A 17,653-nucleotide genomic window follows, 5' to 3' on the forward strand; every position below is an offset into this window, starting at 1 on the left:
GGCAGAGAGGTACAGGCAGGCGGAGAGGTACAGGCAGGCGGAGAGGTACAGGCAAGCGGAGAGGTACAGGCAGGCGGAGAGGTACAGGCAGGCGGAGAGGTACAGGCAGGCGGAGAGGTACAGGCAGGCGGAGAGGTACAGGCAGGCGGAGAGGTACAGGCAGGCGGAGAGGTACAGGCAGGGGGAGAGGTACAGGCAGGCGGAGAGGTACAGGCAGGCGGAGAGGTACAGGCAGGCGGAGAGGTACAGGCAGGCGGAGAGGTACAGGCAGGCGGAGAGGTACAGGCAGGCGGAGAGGTACAGGCTGGCGGAGAGGTAGAGGCAGGCGGAGAGAGTACAGGCAGCTTGTACATATGACCACACACTGGAGCACTGATCACTATCCCTCTGACAACACTGCAGATCACGGCTCTGGGTGACAGGAGAGTGCGAGCTAGAAGACGGTGGCGGAGTCTGCGCTGTATCCGGTTGTCATGGGGACCGGGAGACAACAAAGCGCAGCATGGAGGGAGCGGAGGAGGCCCGGGAGCCGGGTGAGTGATAGCTGCAGCTTCCTGGCGGCCCCGTGCCCGGCCCCGGTCTGTGCAGCAGCGGGGGATGTTGGCACCGTACGGGTCACGTTGTGTTGTCGGAGGCTGCTCAGGATGGCGCCCGCACAGCACTGAGAATCAGCTAAGGTGCGGGAAGATCCCGGCACGGTTCCTGGGACGATGGGAATCTGCAGAAGACGCATGCGGCTCCGGTATCTGCGGACAGCTGCCCTCCAACTGCGGAAGAGAACTATTGATTTTCTGCCATTATTGACTCCTTGCAGTTTTGTTGATTATTTTTGCTTTTAGTGTTATTAGATGACAATGAGCGATGTCAGGCAGTAGTGGGGTACACTGCACACCTACAAGGACTTGAAGGCTATGTTCATGACATGCTTTTAACACCGATTACGCCCCCAAATCCACCTTTAAAAAAATTGCTTGAGATCGGCTTAGGATCAGCTTTCCATCCATTCAAATAAGAAATTGAAAACAAGCCTATGGCGCACATGAGGGTTTTTCCCACAATTTGTGTTGTACATATATAGGAATGTTCACACTGAGTTTTTTGGTTTTGGATTTTTCTGTCTGAAAAACACCCCACATCTTATGTACAAATGGTTTTTGGTGCTGCTTTGTAAAACATGCAATTTTGATGCAGCATCGATGCATTTTTTAAATGTCTTTTTAATTATACTATGAGGAATAGCACTATGCCGGGGTCCCACTCGCATTTTAAAAATTGGTCTGATTTTGATCCAGAAAAGTCAGACAAGTGGCATGCAATTTTCATGTGAGTACAATGCGATTTGTAGCATCTGAATGTCATGCTGATGTGACTAATAGGCTGAGAACCAGCCACAATGCATTACCTTAATGTGAACAGCGCCCTACACAGGCCTTTATTGTGCAAAAGTTTACTAAGCAGTCACTCCATCCATGAATGGGTAGGTGGCGAGTGGCTGTCTAGTACTATGCACCTGTCTTGCCAACATCTTGCTATATGGGCTGGCTGCACCCTGTAGTGCATTTGTTCAAAGACCTGGACAGGTTAGCGGTTCTGCCTTTTTTCTGCTGTTTTTTTTTAATTTTTAGTCCTCTTTTGTGGCTTTGCTATTATTTTAATACCCATGAAGCTTCCCAGGCTATTAATATCAGCTCACAGCTGTATACTTGTTTTTTACTGGTTATTAAAATGGGCAACCCCCCCCCAAAAAAAAAAAAAATAACGTAGAGTCCCCCGATAAGTAAAAACCTGCAAAGGCTAGGCAGACAGCTGCTAGCTGATATTAATAGACTAGGAAGGAGACATGGATATTGGCCCACTCCCAGACTAACAACGTCAGAATTTAGCCAACCCAGAAAAGGCGCATCCAAAGATGTGCCTATTCTGGCACTTAGCCTCACTTGTCCCACTTGCACTGGTGTGGTGGCAAGTGGGGAATAGTATTGGGGTTGATGTCTGCTTTGTAATGACAGCTGACATCAAGCCCAGGGGTTAGTAATGGAGAGCAGCATATAAAACGCCCCCCACTACTAACCCCATAATCATAAAAAAAAATACCCTGAATTAAGTCCTTTGTTTGAAATAAAAGTATTGACACCTTTTTTTAATTAAAAATAAAAAAACAAAGGTATACTCACCTTGACGCCTAATCCATTGAAGCCCATGTCCCCTGTAAAATAATTAAAATAATAAACAACCATATCCCTCACCTCTCCAACGTAAAGATAATCCTCCAATGCCTATGTCCCCTGTAAAAGAGTAAAAAAAGAAACAACCATATTCCTCACCTCTCCGACGAGAAGATAATCCATTTGTCCATTGACGAGTCTAGCTCTGCTACATCTACTTGGCAGTCTGAATGCTTGCATGATACAAGCGGCCAGCCTGCCAGGCAGCAGAACTGCCCATGCCAAAGCCACTCAGTGCCTCAAGGTGACGTGAGTAAGTTGAAGGGAATTCATACCCAATGAACTCCGTTCACCTCACTAACGTCAGGACGAGCATGAGAACTTTCCCATGGCACTTGTGCTGATGTCAGTGAGGTGAACGGAGTTCATTGAGTATGAACTCCGCTCAACTTTTTGACGTCACTTTGAGGCCTGAGCTGCGCTAGCAAGCGCAGCTCAGTGTCTCTGCTGGCTGGCAGGCTGAATGCTCGCAGCCTACCAAGTAGATGTAGGAGAGCTAGATTTGTAAAGAGACAAATGCATTATCTTCTCATCAGGAGAGGTGAGGAATATGGTTGTTTTTTAATTTTACTCTTATTTTAAATAAAAATATTGACACTTTTTTAATAAAAAATAAAAAAGCTAAGTTATACTCACCTTGACGCCTAAACCACTGAAGCCCATGTCTCCTGTAAAAGAATGAAAATAATAAACAACCATATTCCTCACCTCTCTGACGAGAAGATAATCCATTTCTCCATTGAAGAGTGTAACTCTGCTATATCTAATTGGCAGGCTGAATGCACGCATCATGCAAGCATTCAGCCTGCCAGGCAGCAGAGACACTGAGCTGCGCTTGCTAGCGCAGCTCAGGCCTCAAAGTGACGTCAAAAAGTTGAGCGGAGTTCATACTCAATGAACTCCGTTCACCTCACTGACATCAGCACAAGTGCCATGGGAAAGTTCTCATGCTCGTCCTGACGTTAGTGAGGTGAACGGAGTGCTAACCAGTGCCACTCAGTGCCTCGCGATGACGTGAGAAAATTGAAGGGAGTTCATACCATATGAATTTTGTTCACTTCACTGACGTCAGGGCGAGCGTAAGAACTCTCCCATGGCACTCGCGCTGACCTCAGTGAGGTGAACGAAGTTCATTGAGCATGAACTCTGCTCAACTTTCTCACATCACTTCGAGGCACTGAGCTGCGCTAACACGTGCAGCTTGATGTCTCTTCTGGCTGGCAGGCTGAACCTTCGCATCATGCAAGTGTTCCACCTGCAAAATAGATGTAGCAGAGCTAGACTCGTCAAGAGACAAATGTATTATCTTCTCGTCGGAGAGGTGAGGAATATGGCTGTTTATTAATTTTACTCTTTTACAGGGCTTTTGTGGATTAGCTTTCAAGGTGAGCATATGTATTTATGGAAAAATTATAGCTCTCAAAATATGGTTATGCAAAAAAATAGTTTTTGCAATAAAAAGTGTCTTTTAGTGTGTCACATCAGCCAAACATATAAACCTGATATAAATCTGGTATCGCTGTAATCGCACCGACCCGAAGAATATAGTCATTTAATCACTCATACCGTACGAGGAACGGCGTAAAAATAAAACCAATTCTTCACCTGCTGTTGATTTTTTCATTCTGCCTCTCAAAGATCGCAGTAAGGTTCGGCGCACATTTATCTTGCGCTGAGCGCTTGTATCAGTGTTTCCGTGTAAATCTCTGAAATACATGATTCAGATGTGACCCTTGACAAAAGATTCCCAATAATAAGGCAGATGGAGGCACTGTGGACTCCGTCTAACCTGTGATCTGGCGGTGTCCGTCTTTTTAGGATTGCATAAAAGTGCTGTCAGCCACAGTTTTGTACTCTTCTGAAAAGAAGGACACCGCTGAAAAAAAGGCCAAACGGAGTCCAGAGTAAGGGTACCGTCACACTATAACATTTCGATCGCTACGACGGTACGATTCGTGACGTTCCAGCGATATCGTTACGATATCGCTGTGTCTGACACGCAGCAGCGATCAGGGATCCTGCTGAGAATCGTACGTCGTAGCAGATCGTTTAGAACTTTCTTTCATCGCTGGATCTTCCGCTGTCATCGCTAGATCGGTGTGTGTGACACCGATCTAGCGATCTAGCGATGCGATCCAGCGATGCGTTCGCTTGTAACCAGGGTAAACATCGGGTAACTAAGCGCAGGGCCGCGCTTAGTTACCCGATCTTTACCCTGGTTACAAGCGTTAAACTAAAAAAAAACAAACAGCACATACTTACATTCTGGTGTTCGTCAGGTCCCTTGCCGTCTGCTTCCAGCACTGTGACTGCCGGCCGTAAAGTGAAAGCAGAGCACAGCGGCTGTGCTTTCACTTTCACTTTACGGCCGGCAGTCACTGAGTGCGGGAAGCAGACTGCAAGGGACCTGACGGACACCAGAATGTAAGTATGTGCTGTTTGTTTTTTTTTAGTTTAACGCTTGTAACCAGGGTAAACATCGGGTAACTAAGCGCGGTCCTGCGCTTAGTTACCCGATGTTTACCCTGGTTACCCAGGGACCTCGGCATCGTTGGTCGCTGGAGAGCTGTCTGTGTGACAGCTCCCCAGCGACCACACTACGATTTACCTACGATCACGGCCAGGTCATATCGCTGGTCGTGATCGTAGGTAAATCGTATAGTGTGACGGTACCCTTACTCTGCTGCCTCATTATAGTGAATGGATCCCTCTGGGGATTCATCTGAATCACGTCACTCAGAGAATTAAATGGAAACCCCAAAGTAAGTGCTCAGTGTAGAGCGCCAGATAAATGTGATCCCAAGCATTATGTAAAATGTTCCCAATAAAAGCTTCAACTCAATCCACAAAAAAAGCAAGTCCCCTTTCAGGTCTGTCATCTGTTAACGGAAATATAGAGGACTTCCATGTTAGGCCTTTTTCAGACGTCCAGATAATTCTGGTACCGGAGAAATCGGTACCGGAATTATCCGTGTCCGTGTGTCAGTGTACTCACGTAGCACATCAGTGTGGCACACGTGCGGCATCCATGTGCCGTCCGTGTGCCGCCTGAGGACCACACGGACCGTGCAGGAGAGACAGCGCTACACTAAGCGCTGTCCCCCCTGTGTGGTGGTGAAGCCGACATTCATCTCTTCTCCCCCGCAGGAGAGAAGAGATGAAAGATCAAGTTTTTGTTATTTTTTGTTAAAATTAAAGTTTGCTGGTGAGCTCCCGCCTCCCATCCCCCGTGCGCCGCCCGGCCCCTTGCATATAAATACTCACCCAGCTTCCGCGATGTCTCCTCTCTCCTCTCAGCGCCGGCAGCAGGTCCTGTGTGAGCGGTCACGTGGGACCGCTCATTACAGTGAGGAATATGCGCTTCAGCACCACACAGGGGGGACAGCGCTTAGTGTAGCGCTGTCTCTTCTGCGGGCGGTACGTGCACACGGAGGATAGTGCACACTGTTCTCCGTGTGCACGTGTACAGGACGTATTGCGGTACGTTCTTCTGGCAAAAAACGGACATGTCTCCGTATTTTCAACACAGACACACGGTCCATGAAAACACGGAGACATGTGCATAGACCCATTCATTTGAATGGGTCTACGTGTGTCAGTGTCTCCGAGACGTGAGAAAACTGTCAGTACACGTACCGGAGACACTGACATGTGAAAGAGGCCTTACAGGTAGTAGAAAGGCCTCACCCGCAAAAGAAATTCAGCAAATTCTCAAATCCAAATGCCCCCCTCCCTTCTGAGCCCCAGTGTACGTAAACCACATATTGCGTCCACATTTGGCATTTCTGCAGCAATGAGAGCCTGCCTAACTTACGGGTGTATGCCTCCAGAAGCATGGGCTGGGCATAACGTACTGGTGACTGCAACGCACTGGTCACTACAGCGTACTGCAATTTTCACTTGGCAACATTCATTGCTGCTTGTTTCCGAAAAATACCCATGAAGTCAAAATCATCACTACACCTGTAGATAAATTCCCCAAGGGATATAATTTCCCAAATGGGTTCACTTGAGGGTGGATTCTGCTCTTCTAGCAATTAGGGGCTCTGTATATGGAGTCGGCAAACTGTTCTAGGAAAATCTGCGTTCCAAGAGGCAAATCCAATCCGAGCTGATAAAAAAATCACAGATGAGTATTGAGTAGTGTTGAGCGATACCGTCCGATACTTGAAAGTATCGGTATCGGATAGTATCGGCCGATACCCGAAAAATATCGGATATCGCCGATACCGATATCCGATACCAATACAAGTCAATGGGACATCAAGTATCGGAATGTATCCTCATGGATCCCAGGGTCTGAAGGAGAGGAAACTCTCCTTCAGGCCCTGGGATCCATATTAAAGTGTAAAATAAAGAATTAAAATAAAAAATATTGTTATATTCACCTCTCCGGCGGCCCCTGGACATCAGCGGGAGGATCCGGCGTCCGGCACGGCTTCTTTCTTCAAAATGCGCGCCTTCAGGACCTGTGGAATGACGTCCCGGCTTCTGATTGGTCGCGTGCCGCCCATGTGACCGCCACGCGACCAATCAGAAGCCGCGACGTCATTCCTCAGGTCCTAGAAGGCGCTCATTCTAGGACTTTAGCTGAGGAATGACGTCGCGGCTTCTGATTGGTCGCGTGGCGGTCACATGGGCGGCACGCGACCAATCAGAAGCCGGGACGTCATTCCACAGGTCCTGAAGGCGCGCATTTTGAAGAAAGAAGCCGTGCCGGACGCCGGATCCTCCCGCTGATGTCCAGGGGCCGCCGGAGAGGTGAATATAACAATATTTTTTATTTTAATTCTTTATTTTACACTTCCGATACCGATACCCGATATCACAAAAATATCGGATCTCGGTATCGGAATTCCGATACCGCAAGTATCGGCCGATACCCGATACTTGCGGTATCGGAATGCTCAACACTAGTATTGAGTCATTGACTAACATTGGTCCGAATGCAATCCAATTTTTTACCGGATTGCATTCGTCCGATTTCATTTCTTCAATGAAACTCTTGTCATTATTGATCATCACATTGAGTTCATGGAGTTTTATTTTACCAGATCAACTTCAAAAATGCCCGAAAAGTTTCTTAAAAACCTTTTAAAAAATTCTCCCTGTTCATTTCTATTGGAAAACCTCTTTACAAGTTTTTTATATGTTCAGTCTGTTGAACTTTTTTCCCGCTTCAGGTTTTGAACATTGCCTGATGGGGAAAAAAAAGGGAATTGTGAGTGACTACTATTCGAATTCACTTGACATTAAGCATTGTCCAATCAAAAGGCGGTAAAATAACACTTCTGGAAAAAAACACTTTTACAATGCTCCTATAAAGCTATATCCACACGGAGTCTTTTTCAGTCGGATTCTGCTCAGTATTTGCTCGCGAAAGCTCCCCATAAAATGGACATAGTTCACAACAATGTCAAAGTGGCATTGCTGTGCACAAGTTCCTTCTTTTAACCATTTCAGGGATCGGAAACTTTGAAGCAGTAAAAGAAGTGTCATGTTCAATCTTCGGGCATCTCTTGCTCTGAAGCCACTCGCAATCTATATTTAAAAGTATAGAGCGAAAGCCGCTGGCAGCAGAACCCACGCTTGGACGACAGCAAAGCCACCAACTGCTGTGTGCACATATCCAAACTCTTAAAAATCCCATTAGTAAACTTTAAAAAAAAAAGAAAAACTCGCCTAAGAAGGAGCATTTTTTGAAGCGGTCTCCACTAGACAACTCGCTGTTTCTGAACACCTCTCAGTGACTCTATGTGCCCATTCTCTTATCAAATCAAAGCGCAAAAACAGCGGGTACATCCCTTTGATTATGCTGCAGTCAATCTAGACAGTAGAAGTGAAGGGGCTAAGTGGGCACAATCAGAGGTTTGGGAATTATGCTCAGATAGTACATACAAAGTATGATTATTTCTGTGCATCATTTCCTTGTCCTATAGAGATATGGCGCCAACTAATCACATGGATTTGATGCATTTATTTTTCAGGAGCATCACATTTGCCGATAATGACAGTAAGAAGAGAGGGACAATCCCCATCTGTGGAAATGAAGACCCTCCAGACTGAGTAAGAATGATATACTAACTCCAATACTCCAGCTGAAACCGGAACTAGAGATTGCTATATTTTAGTCAAGTAAAATGTCTGGTAAAGAGCCCACTAGAAGTAATATGGTGGGCTCAGCGGTTCAGTAGAGTAATTCGTGCTACGCGGTAGAGAACAGCATGTATATCCTATAAAGCCACAACACTGAAAACTTGCAGGTGAAAACACACAAACTTTATTTAGTGCGGCCGAAAATCTGTACAAGTGAACAGGCCATTGTTTCAGTGGTCAAGATGATTTTTATCAGGCCCTACAAAAAAAAACAGATAAATAGCAAAAATCAGAATAAATATATATATAATGTACAAAATAATATTTATTTGTTCTATGCTACTGCCAATGATTGAACTAAGCAAAGAGTAAAACTATAAAGAAAAGAAGAAATGGAAAAAATATAGTATAATGATGAGAGAAGCCAGAGTTTATACAAAAGGGAAGAATTTATAAGCATGTACATTCAACTAAGGAGGAAAAAAGTACAAAGAGGAAAGAATGAGACTTCTAAAGAGACGGGGTGTACCAGAAACAAAGAGCCGTAGTCAGAATACATGAAAAGGGAAATGGTGCTGTAGAGGCTTATTAGATTATGTGGGGTGATATGTTTTCAGCTACATAATAGCAGGAGTATTATGTAACCCATATAGAGGGATATACCACCCATCCTCTGTTCCAACATGCCATTACATGGCTCCGTTATATAGGTGACATATTCTGTATCTGGAACGATGATCTGCATTTGTTTAACAAAGTTTTCAATTTCATTCACTCAGAACGTTGACTCCACGCAGGTCCATTTTTTGGATGTTCTAGTGATCAAAAATATGGTGGGCTCTCCGACAACAGATCTTTATAGAAAGCCTACTGGGTGAAATGATGTCCAATTTGCCTTTTTTTCTTTGTTTTTTTGTGTTGTTCCAATACATAGAAAGGAAATAGTGTATAACAAAACATGTAATCGCAATAATTTTCTGGGAGAAATACTGAATTTTATGGAACAATTTCAAGGATGCCAACACTTTCGTCCATGACTGTATCTTCTCCTTTCTCTGGCTCTATGAACCAAGATCTGTCAATCAAAGAAGAGGGGGTGTAGATATAGAGAAAACAAGCAGGTAGGAAGGTGTATATAAACATTTGGCTCCGCCGTGAACCACTGTACTTGGTTTGGACAGTCATTCTGTGCTGACAGAGTCCCGGTAATGGCTGTATGAACATCGGCTATTACTTTTCTGCTGATCACCACTTCAATCAAGTGTCATGACTCAGACATACAATCACTTGAATGATGAGAACAGATAGACTAGCGATGTGCCAATTATTTCGACATACTCTGTCCTCAGATCCTGTGTAACAAGGAGTAATTGAAAACAAAGTCAAGGCATAAACAAAACTATTAGGATCAGGATAAGTGAGCGTCCGCTGCACACAGGGTCACCTCTTTGATTTCCAGGAAATTTCTAACAGGAAACTTCAAGGTTGATCTTATAAGAGCCAGTCTTCAAGCATAATGATGTGCAGAACATACTGTGTGCCGCCATCTGTCCTCCCATGTCTACAAGCTCTTCTAATAATAAAACTCCTCAACTAATTAATTACTAAAGTAAAAATAGCTAAAAAAAACATGTATGCGTTTACTATAAAGGCAAAAACTATCTTCTCCCATGTTATGCTTCTACCATTTTCTGTACTAGATTCTACTCTTCTGTCATGTGTCAACAACGTCTACACTGCTCTGCCATATTGTGCATGGCATAAATTAATGCTTCACGCAAACTTTACCCTTACTAATGTTTTAATGCTAAATATGCTTCTTGTTGGATTAGTGCTGCTTGCTTTGCAGTCTCTGGGAACTTCAGCATTGTAGTTGCCAAAGTCTGCTTTCATAATATGACACATAGTCCAAGTCAAGAAAGTTAGCATCGGCACTTTAACCAAAAAACATTCTTCTCCACAAACTAGGGTCAAAATGCATAAAGAGGTAAAAATCCAATATGAAAAGAGAGTGAGTGTCTAGCACTCACCCGTGTAAAAAACTTCAGCAGGTTTTATTCCAAGCAGACACCTTGACAGTGTGGTGGCATTGGAAACTCTACAGAGCATGGACAACAGCTGTTTGGCGCCGAGCAGCTGCATGTTTCTGGACAAAGCGCCTGATCGGCGTGAAACGTCTGTTGTCCGTGCTCCATTGTGTTTCACATGGTACCACGCTGTCATTGTATCTGCTTGGAATAAAATGTACTGAAGTGTATTACACGATGAGTGCCACATACTCGTTCGCTCTTCTCATATTGGATTCATAATGTGACAGTTGAGAGCCTAACATAATTCTCCAGGGCTGATTAAATAAACCTTGAAAATAAAAAATAGGATATAACATTATTATTAGTATCATACTATTAATTAAATTTGCCAGATCACTAGTGGGTCTTCCCAAGACCCTATTATGTTGTGATGTATTGGCATAGGATGTGCGGATCTGAGCAGAGCTGCTTTCTGCAATTGACTGATGGTGACCATGTCATCATTGAGTTGCGGTAAGTGCTTCCTGAGGTTTTGGGGCATAGCATCCACTGTGCCGATGATGACCACTGGCACCGAAGCTGCTGATTTGTGCCGTAGTCTTTATATTTCAATTTTCAGATTTTTATATTTTTCAGCCTCTTTAATTTCCTCGACCCTGCTATAACCAAGTATTTCCATGTCAACGATCCATATCCTCTTTCTCAATGATGGATTAGTTGGGTGTGTTGTAGACCAGGTCTTTGTCCATTTGTGTGCAAATGTCCCAAAATGTTTCCACATGCTCAATATCAACCACTTTTTCCAGTGTGTTCTCACCAGTTCATCTTAGTAATTATTATTACAAATTATTTTGATAATTTTTTTTACACTGGAGGCCTTCTCACCCAGATGCACAAAACAAGCCTCTTAGTACTATGTGCACTGAAACATTACTACAGGTTTACAACACAGAGGACAACCACTTCTGTTATACATACCTCCCACCCTGTGAGTCTTGGCACCTTCTACCACTACACACAGGATTCTCGAGGGGGCATTGGTATTAGCTTCCTGGCTTTATGTTCCACATGGAAGCTGAAATCCTGCAGGGCTAGAAACCAACGGGTAACTAGAGCATTTTCCCCTTTTTCACCCTCATCCACCTGAGTGGGGCATAGGATGATACTAATTTAAATTTTCGACCTAACAGATAATGTGTTCACCGCCCACCTAATGGGAAGCATTCCTTTTCTTCGATGGAATAATTCTTCTCACATGCCGACAGCTTCCTACTCAGGTATAGAACAGGGTGTTCCTCCCCGTGCACCTCCTGAGAAAGGACTGCTCCAAAACAACTTCTGAGATGTCTGTCTGGAATACAAATTTCTTCTAAATGTCAGTGACCACCAGAATCAGCTGCTTACACTGAGCTACTTTCAATTCTTGAAAGGCCGTCTCTTCCTCTGCAGTCCATTTGGCCATAACTGATTTTGTCCCCTTAAGGAGGTTTGTCAGGAGTGCCGCCATCATGGCAATGTTTGGGAGGAACCTCCTGTAGTACTGCACGATTCCCAGAAAGGCTCAGTCAGTTTTGGATTTTGTCCACTTTACTGTTCTGGGGTTTGATCTCGCGTCTACCTACTACATATCCTAGGTATTTGACCTCTTCTTTTTCCATGGCACATTTTTTTAATTTATAGAATTCCTAGACCATTCCCAGATGACTTCCCCAATATGGGCTGAATATTGCAATATTGTCTATGTTTGCCACAGCATAGTTCTTCTGGAGTAGGGTTGAGCGAAACGGATCGGTCATTTTCATAAATCGGTGACTTTTAGGCAAAGTCGGGTTTCATGAAACCCGAACCGATCCTACAGTGGGATCGGCCATGCGGTACACGATCAGAGCGCCAAAGTCGCGTTTCATATGACGCTGTCACCGCCGTTTTTTCATCCAATGAAGGAGGACGCAGAGTGTGGGCAGCGTGATGACATAGGTCTCGGTCCCCACCATCTTTGAGAAGGGCATGGCAGTGATTGGCTTGCTGTCTGTGGCGTCACAGGGGGTATAAAGGGGCTGGCACGCCGACCGCCATCTTCTGCCGATCTGAGCATAGGGAGAGGTGTTGCTGCAGTTAGTCAGAAGCAGGGACAGAGTTAGGGAGGAAATATAAACCCCCAAACCGCTTGTGCTGGAGCGATTTTCACTGTCACACACCACCTTTTTGTGCAGGGACAGTGGAGGTCGTATTTTAGTGCAGCAGCTGCATAGCTGTGTGCACGGTGCTGTGCAAACCAACTGCTTTTTTAAAAGCAAAATTCCTGATGCTCCTTTCTGCACAGTTACCTATCTTGTTTATTTGTCCACATTTTTGTGTCAAGCAGTCCTTTTTATTGCTGCCATACTTGTCCTGAGCTCATTGTAGGGAGCTTGTTTTTTTTTTATTTTATTTTATTTTTTTAAATAATAATTCCAGCCACTTTCTGGCACGTTCATAGTGTTGTGTTATACCACTGGGCCAGAGTTGTGGTTCTGTGTCTCCCCCCCCCAAAAAAAAGGGAGATTAAAATTCGCACACAGTGTATATTCTGCTGTACTGCTAGTGTGTCGTATATATCAGGCAGCCACTTTCTGCCACGTTCATAGTTTACTGTTATACCACTGGGCCAGAGTTGTGGTTCTGTGTCTCCCCCCCAAAAAAAGGGAGATTAAAATTCACACACAGTGTATATTCTGCTGTACTGCTAGTGTGTCATATGTATCTGGCAGCCACTTTCTTCCACGTTCATAGTGTTGTGTTATCCCACAGGGCCAGAGTTGTGGTTCTGTGTCTCCCCCCCCAAAAAAAAGGGAGATTAAAATTCGCACACAGTGTATATTCAGCTGTACTGCTAGTGCGTCGTATATCAGGCAGACACAGAGCCAAAGTTGGGGTTCTGTGTCTCCCCCCAAAAGCAAGTCATCTTTCAGGCAAGCTACGTGTCAGCAGGGGAAGGTGGGGCAAAAGAATGTGAAATCCATGATTGGTTAATTTAAATGAAGGTTAGATCATCAACATTTTTGGTAGCCAGACGTGTCCTTTTTTCGGTCAGTATTGAACCAGCAGCACTGAACACTCTTTCTGAAAGCACACTGACAGCAGGGCAATCGAGGTTCTGTAATCCATATTCTGGCAATTCAGGCCAGGTGTCTAGTTTAGATGCCCAGTAATCAAAGTGGAATGACCTGAGAGGGAGAACATCGATAAGGGTGGAAAAGTAGTTTGTAACCATACTGCACAAATGCTGTCTCCTGTCCCTGTCGTGTCAGCAGTCATTGCAAAATCATTCCACAACCTTGTCGTAAAACCCCTCTGTCCAACGCCACTTGGATTTCTGCACCTCTAGCACCTCTGCCCCCTGCAGCTTGTGTGAGAACCATCACCGACGCTGTGTGCTGGGAATGCCTGAACCAAACGGTCTACAGGAGTTGCTTGTTTGGTAGCCAATATTTGACCTAGGTTCCCATGTGGCATGACATTTTGCAGTTTTCCTTTATATCTTGTATCCAGGAGGCAGGCCAACCGGTTGTCGTCATCGGTCATCATTTTAAAAATGCGGGGGTCCCTTTTTAGGATACGCAAGGCATACTCAGCCATGTGGGCCAATGTTCCAGGTGTGAATTAACTGTTTCTGCTGGGTTGAGGCCCACTTTCTTGCAAATCAACATCACAAGTGTCCCGCAATAAACCTGTACCAGACCTTGCAATGCCACCAGTTTCTATTGCCACCTGAAATCATCCTCCTCCCATACATATTCATCCCCATCATCCTCCTCCTCATCCTCTTCGTCTGCCAATTCGTCCTGTACAGTTCCCTGAGCAGACAATGGCTGACTGTCATCAAGGCTTCCCTCCTCCTCGGCTGCAGACGCCTGCTCCTTAATGTGCGTCAAACTTTGCATCAGCAGACGCATAAGTGGGATGTTAATGCTTATGATGGCGTCGACCACTGCACACCAGACAACTCCATGTCTGCCATCCAAGTGCCTGCCCGTTTATCCTCCAACAAATTTACAACAGCACGCCTCTGTTCGCACAGCCTCTGAATCATGTGCAGTGTGGAGTTCCACCTTGTTGCAACGTCGATTATTAGGTGGTGCTGGGGAAAATTCAGCGATCGCTGATGGTTCAGCATACGGCTGGAGTGTATGGGCACCCGGCGGATGTGCGAGCAAACTCTTCGCACCTTCAGGAGCAGGGCTGGTAACTTTGGATAATTTTTGAGGAAGCCCTGCACCACCAGGTTAAAGGTGTGAGCCAGGCAAGGTATGTGTTTCAGTTCTGAAAGGGCTATGGCAGCCATAAAATTCCTTCCGTTATCACTGAATACCTTGCCTGCCTCAAGATGTACACTGCCCAGCCATGACTGAGTTTGTTGCTGCAAGTACTCCACCAGTACTTCCGCGGAGTGTCTGTTGTCGCCCAAACACTTCATTTGCAACACAGCCTGCTGACGCTTACCACTAGCTGTTCGATAATGGGACACCCTGTGTGCAACACTGGCAGCTGCGGATGGAGTGGTAGGGCGACTGCGCTCTGTGCGCGAGCTTTCACTTCTGGAGGAGGAGGAGGAGTTGCGAATGCCATATGCCAACTTTTTCCTGAGACTGTGGGATAGGCTGAACTGTCGCACTATGACTGCCTCCTGTGGACCCTGCATCCTACACATTAACCCAGTGCGCCGTGATGGACACGTAACGTCCCCGGCCATGCCTACTGGTCCATGCATCTGTTGTGAGGTGCACCTTTCCACTGACTGATTACCTCAAGGCATGGACAATGCGGTCTTTGACATGCTGGTGGAGGGCTGGGATGGCTTTTCTCGCAAAGAAATGCCGACTGGGTAGGTCATAGCGTGGTACTGCGTGGGCCATCAGGTCTTTGAAAGCTTCGCTTTCAACCAAACGGTAGGACATCATCTGTAATGAGATTAGTATAGCAATGTGGGCATTCAAATCCTGTGTATGCGGATGAGAAGATGAGTACTTTCTTTTCCTAACGAGAGTCTCTTGTAGGGTGAGTGTCATGATCCCAATGGCAGGGGATCACTAAAGGACAAGCACAGATACAAACAAGCTCTAGGGCGATGGAACCTGAGCTGACCGCGACCCTGAACCTAACACACAAATAAAAGTAGCCGGGGAACGTGCCTACGATGATCCTAGACGTCTCGCTCCAGCCGAAGATCTAACTTCCCCTATTAGAAGAAACACAGACCTCTCTTGCCTCCAGAGAAATACCCCACAGAAATAGCAGCCCCCCACATATAATGACGGTGAAATGAGAGGAAAGCACATACGCAGTATGAAAACAGTTTCAGCAAAATGAGGCCCGCTAAAGCTAGATAGCAGAGGATACAAAAGTGAACTGCGCGGTCAGCGAAAAACCCTTCAAAAAACCATCCTGAAATTACTTGAACTCATGTGCCAACTCATGGCACATGAGGAGCAATTTCAGCCCACTAGAGCAACCAGCAGCAAAGAATCACATATCTGCAGGCTGGACTAAAAACCAAATAAAGCAAAACACCAAAACAGGAAAATCCAAACTTAGCTTGACCAGAAGGTTCTAGGAGCAGGGAGCAGAGGTAACAAGACACACTGGATACATTGATAACCGGCGAGGAAATGCCAGCAAAGCCAGGTTAAATAGGAAACTCCCATATCCTGATGGAACAGGTGGAACCCAGAGACCCAGGAAAGACAAGTCACCCAGTACCATCAGTAACCACCAGAGGGAGCCCAAAAACAGAACTCACAACAGTACCCCCCCCTTGAGGAGGGGTCACCGAACCCTCACGAGAACCACCAGGGCGACCAGGATGAGCCCTATGAAAAGCGCGAACCAAATCATCAGCATGAACATCCGAGGCAACCACCCAAGAATTATCCTCCTGACCATAACCCTTCCACTTGACCAAATACTGGAGTTTCCGTCTGGAAACACGAGAATCCAAGATCTTCTCCACAACATACTCCAATTCTCCCTCCACCAGCACTGGAGCAGGAGGCTCAAGCGAAGGAACAACAGGTACCTCATACTTCCGCAACAACGACCGATGGAACACATTATGAATAGCAAACGATGCCGGGAGATCCAAACGAAACGACACAGGGTTAAGAATTTCCAAGATCCTATAGGGACCGATGAACCGAGGCTTGAACTTAGGAGAAGAGACCTTCATAGGAACAAAACGAGAAGACAACCACACCAAGTCCCCAACAAGAAGTCGAGGACCCACGCGGCGACGGCGATTAGCAAACTGCTGAGCCTTCTCCTGGGACAACTTCAAATTGTCCACCACATGACTCCAAATCCGATGCAACCTATCCACCACCATGTCCACTCCAGGACAATCAGAAGGTTCCACCTGACCAGAGGAAAAACGAGGATGAAACCCCGAATTACAAAAGAAAGGAGAAACCAAGGTAGCAGAACTAGCCCGATTATTAAGGGCAAACTCGGCCAGCGGCAAAAAGGTAACCCAGTCATCCTGATCAGCAGAAACAAAACACCTTAAATAAGTTTCCAAGGTCTGATTAGTTCGTTCAGTCTGGCCATTCGTCTGAGGATGGAATGCAGACGAAAAGGACAAATCAATGCCCATCTTAGCACAGAACGTCCGCCAAAATCTAGACACAAACTGGGATCCCCTGTCAGAAACAATGTTCTCAGGAATCCCATGCAAACGAACCACATTCTGAAAAAACAGAGGGACCAACTCAGAGGAGGAAGGCAACTTAGGCAAGGGTACCAGATGAACCATTTTAGAAAAGCGATCACACACAACCCAGATGACGGACATTTTTTGAGAGACAGGGAGATCCGAAATAAAGTCCATGGAAATGTGCGTCCAAGGCCTCTTCGGGATAGGCAAAGGTGACAACAATCCACTGGCCCGAGAATAGCAAGGCTTAGCCCGAGCACAAACCTCACAAGACTGCACAAAAGAACGCACATCCCTCGACAAGGAAGGCCACCAAAAAGACCTGGCCACCAAGTCTCTAGTACCAAATATTCCAGGATGACCTGCCAACGCAGAAGAATGGACCTCGGAGATGACTCTACTGGTCCAATTATCCGGAACAAACAGTCTCTCAGGCGGACAACGATCAGGTTTACCCGCCTGAAACTCCTGCAAAGCACGTCGCAAGTCTGGGTAGACAGCAGACAAAATCACCCCATCCCTAAGGATACCAGAGGGCTCAGAATTTCCAAGGGAGTCAGGCACAAAACTCCTAGAAAGAGCATCCGCCTTCACATTCTTTGAACCTGGCAGGT

At 45.8% G+C, this 17,653-nt stretch overlaps 1 protein-coding gene across 2 annotated transcripts in view; it reads left to right on the forward strand.

The window, feature by feature from the left end:
• The first annotated feature begins 475 nt into the window (after positions 1–475).
• LOC138638317 (glutamate-rich protein 6-like) overlaps positions 476–17,653 on the forward strand; it is a 113,001-nt gene continuing 95,823 nt past the window's right edge. The window contains exons 1-2 of one of the 2 annotated variants that reach the window (XM_069727526.1): positions 476–533; positions 8,213–8,291. In XM_069727526.1, coding sequence (XP_069583627.1) covers position 8,291 — 1 coding nt within the window. In that variant the 5' untranslated portion in view covers positions 476–533; positions 8,213–8,290. The remainder of the gene's footprint in view (positions 534–8,212; positions 8,292–17,653) is intronic. The other variant, XM_069727525.1, reaches the window with a different exon arrangement.

This window comes from Ranitomeya imitator, chromosome 5 (assembly GCF_032444005.1).
Source record: "Ranitomeya imitator isolate aRanImi1 chromosome 5, aRanImi1.pri, whole genome shotgun sequence".
Taxonomy (NCBI): Eukaryota; Metazoa; Chordata; class Amphibia; order Anura; family Dendrobatidae; genus Ranitomeya; species Ranitomeya imitator.